The 4,228-nt window shown below is 47.9% G+C and overlaps 1 protein-coding gene across 1 annotated transcript in view; it reads right to left on the minus strand.

Moving 5' to 3' along the window:
* Positions 1–4,228, minus strand: part of LCMT2 (leucine carboxyl methyltransferase 2) — a gene marked incomplete at both ends in the record, with an annotated part of 15,562 nt that overhangs the window by 7,269 nt on the left and 4,065 nt on the right. The window contains 3 exons of the mRNA XM_010072761.1: positions 10–194; positions 1,110–1,364; positions 3,568–3,658. Coding sequence (XP_010071063.1) covers positions 10–194; positions 1,110–1,364; positions 3,568–3,658 — 531 coding nt within the window. The remainder of the gene's footprint in view (positions 1–9; positions 195–1,109; positions 1,365–3,567; positions 3,659–4,228) is intronic.

Raw genomic sequence — 4,228 nt, forward strand, 5'->3', positions numbered from 1 at the left:
CAAACCAGCTGGTCCAGCAGCAGGCGGCGGACTCACACCCTCCACTGTAACGTCATCTGGGTCCAAGGCACCACAGCTTTCTGGGAACCTCAGCTGCAACATTCCCAAGCCTGCTCTTGATGGGGATGTTCGTCCTCCTACCACCAGGGCCAGACTGTTCGAGAGACATGACACAGTATGGTACAACCGCTCACCTGCAGAGATACAAAGCATCACGATTCATAGCGATCTTTCTCCCATGGGATTTATAGAATCATAGAATCACTGAGGCTGGAAGACCCATAAGATCATCGAGTCCAGCCATAAACCGAATACTGCCAAGTCCACCACTAAACCACGTCCCTAAGCACCATGTCTACATGCCAGGGACAGTGACTCCACCACCTCCTGGGGCAGTCTGTTCCAACGTTCGATAACCCTTTCAGTGAAAACATTTTTCCTTATACCCAATCTAAAACTCCTCTGGTGCAATTTGAGGCCGTTTCCTTGCATCCTATCGCTTGTTATTTGGGAAAAGGGACTGACATCCACCTACACCCTCCTTTCAGGCAGCTGTAGAGAGTGATGAGGTCTCCTCTCAGCCTCCTCTTCTCCACACTAAACACCCCCAGCTCCCTCAGCCGCTCCTCGTCAGCCCTGTGCTCCAGACCCTTCGCCAGCTTCGTTGCCCTTCTCTGGACCTGCTCCAGCACCTCAATGTCCTTTTTGTGGTGAGGGGCCCAAAACTGACCTCAGGATTCAAGGTGCGGCCTCACCAGTGACCATCACTCCCCTAGTCCTGCTGGCCACGCCACTTCTGATACAAGCCAGGATGCCATTGGCCTTGTTGGCCACCTGGGCACGCTGCTGGCTCACGTTCAGCCGGCTGTCAACCCACACCCCCAGGTCCTTTTCCTCCAGGCAGCTTTCCAGCCACTCTTCCCCGTGCCTGTAGCGTTGCATGGGGCTGTTACGACACGAGTGCAGGACCCAGCACTCAGCATTCAGAACCTTCAGATCTCTTTGACTGGCAGCATAACTGTGCTGTGACATCACTTTTCCACTAGACATTATTTTGTTGTTACCACAAAAACGTCTTCCTTACGCTTGCCATCAGTATGGGAACTCACCCCATCTCTGATCGGGACTTTCCTTTTTCACACAGCCAGCTCTCCAGTAGCCCGCGTGCTTAATTAGCATGTGAAAACTTCTCATACGGCAGTGCTGTCCGTGCTCCTCCCCAAAGCCTCCGGTGGTGAGGATCACGTTGGGTTTGATAAGAACAGAGCGGTGACCATAACGCCTCAGGCCGGCACTGCCAGAGTGTGCTGCACACGCTGCTGCAGGGATGCTCCCAGCCATCCTGACCGGACCACGGCGAGGGACTGTAAGCCAAAGAGAGCCAGAGAACTGATGCACACACAAGAACCAAGGACTACACTTTAAATGAGAGATTAAGCAAGTCTGTTCAGCTTTTCAAGAAGAAAAAATTGTGAGGCAAATGGACAGAGCACACAGAGAATCTGCCACGCTCTAGAAATCAAGCTGCAATGGTTCAAACTGCCGCTGGGCCAACTTTCAACTTCTGCTTACTGCTCTCTCAACTCCCGACATACCCGTGAGACTGCGCCAGTGGGGTGCAGGTAGGACTGGCAAACAGACAGCAGTGTCTTTTAGCTCAGAGACTGCTGCAGCAAGACAGGAACCACTGCAATACCTTCAAAGGGAGTACCTTTCTGACCAGACAATATGTGGCTACTGAAACAGGAAAGAACAGCAGAAAAGGACAAACACCTGGAACCTGGATCTCAAAGTTTCTTGCCAGATTTTGATCCTACCTTCATAAAAGCATTGAAATAAAATTCTAAAGCACGATGAACAATCTCTGTTAACTCTAATGGTCCTACTATAAGATAACATTTAAAGTTATCTAAACATCTTCTCTCTAAATACCATATCCCTTGCTATGAAACAAGTTTCCAACACAGGACTCTAGCTCAGCTACACAATCCAGAAATTGTTTTCTTTCACTCGGTTTTGAATTTGTATTTTCCTTGCTTTAATGAAGTGCCTTATTCTTATGTTATAAGAGATGAAGTGGAGCAGAAGCAGCTCTCAGTCTATTTTTTGTACGTCATACCCAGAAAAATTGCTTGTAATGAGTGTTGTTTAGCAAAAGACTATATTTTCTATTATTTCATGAAATAAAAAGTGTCATCTCCTTGGGCGTACACGTCCTTCTGCAGATGGATCTTTTTAAGACTGAGGGGTTTCTTCATTTCAGAAAATATACCTTGCCCTGTTTGGAAGATTTAGTACTTGCACTCTTGAACAGGGGCCCAAATCTGTTTGAGAGGATAGTTGGGGGAACATACTAGTATCCGAGACATACCTTCTGTCATTCCCAGTAAAAAATACCTAAGCATGTATAATTTACCAGACTGTGAAGGCTCTTGCTATCAGTTTTGAACAGAACAGAGACAGCAGCGGAAAGACGCTATTCGTGTCTCTAATGAATGAAGTGTGTCATCCCTGTGTTAATGTCAGTTTAGCAAGTGTCAGATTTTTTTTTTTTTTAACTTAGGGATAGCTCCTACGTGTTCAGGAGCCTTAAGGTTTTACCCTAAGGACCAGTGACAATCACACAGTATATTTAACCACCCCCACATTCACGTAGCTTTGATTTCACTCCACATTTTAGATCTAATCAAGACACAACACAACGGATTCAGTGGCCTTGTTAGATAAGGAAAGTCATCCTGCCTTACCCTTTTCCAGCTGCTTTTCCTGCTCCCTAGAAGACAGATTTCAACTATCACTTGCAGATAGAATTATTACGGTGCTGCACTGTGAACAAGACTAGTGACGCAAAACAGGTTGAAAATAATCTTCTGCATTCTACCCTGAAAAAGGAAGCAAGCAGCCGAAAACAGGAATTTCTTGGACTGCTACTGCTGCCAAGTCCTTTTTATCCTGGAAACACAGTCTTGGTCTTGGCTTTTCCCCAGCTCTACCACTATTCTCCCATCTAAAAAAAGCAACATACAGATTTAAAAGCATTTCTGAAACAGAAAGACTACATGTACAATTCCACCCACAGGGGATAACAGAACAAAGCACAAACTCCGTGACGTGCTCCTGAGTGCTCTGCTGGACAATACTTTGACAGTGCAGAAAGTAAAACATAACCTCTGGGGAGCTGGAAGGATAGAATGGCTCAGAGAGCCATGTACGGAGGCAAACAGGAATAAATTGCGAAGGGAGAGTCTGTGGGATCACAAAAATAGGAGGAGCAGGGTAGGCTGGCATTGCAGCCATGCACTGGAGAGCCCCTTGCAGACACAGAAGGAAGGGCTGTTCAGACTGGAAGGTTCAATAAACTGAAAGAATGAAACTGAGCAGAACCACCAGAGTCAGGACATGGCCCTGGCCTTGCTCTGGACAGCAGAACCGTTGCCAGAAGGACGGAGAAAGCTACTCAGATGGCAGCATCCCATCTGTTCCTTCCAGGGTTTTACTGTCTCCTAAAATGTCCCAGAGAAGCCTGCATGAGATAAAAGAACACTACGAAAACTAGTCAGGATGTACCTGTCATACTGGGTAACAAGGGAGTCCAGGGAGGTTCCATGCCCTTTGATGCAGTCAGGACAAAGTAATGAGAACACTTCAGATGCCATTCCTGTAGCAAGCCCAAAGGAAACAAAAACAACCCCAAAACCAATCAATCACCCTCAAAATCTCAGAGCAAGCAGTAATAAGGATCTCAGAATGGCTGGCGGATCAAATCAAAGACCAAGCTAGCCTAGCACGGTATCCAACAGTGGCCAAAATCAGAAGACTAAAGTCAAATCTGTGAAAGAGAAAGTGTGTAAAACATAGAATGGTTTGGGTTGGAAAGGACCTTAAAGCCCATCCAGTGCCACCCCCTGCCATGGGCAGGGACACCTCCCACTAGCCCAGGTTGCCCAAAGCCTCATCCAGCCTGGCCTTGAACCCCTCCAGGGATGGGGCATCCACAGCTTCTCTGGGCAACCTGGGCCACTGCCTCACCCCCCGCACAGGAAAACATTTCTTCCTCATATCTCATCTCAATCTCCCCTCTTGCAGCTTCAAACCATTCCCCCTCATCCTGTCCCTGCACCCCCTGATCCAGAACCCCCCAGCTCTCCTGTAGCCCCCTTTCAGCACTGGAAGGTGCTGGAAGGTCTCCCCGGAGCCTTCTCTTCTCCAGGCTGCACACCCCCAACTC

The sequence above is a fragment of the Pterocles gutturalis genome, unplaced genomic scaffold (genome assembly GCF_000699245.1).
Source record: "Pterocles gutturalis isolate BGI_N339 unplaced genomic scaffold, ASM69924v1 scaffold27937, whole genome shotgun sequence".
Classification (NCBI taxonomy): domain Eukaryota; kingdom Metazoa; phylum Chordata; class Aves; order Pterocliformes; family Pteroclidae; genus Pterocles; species Pterocles gutturalis.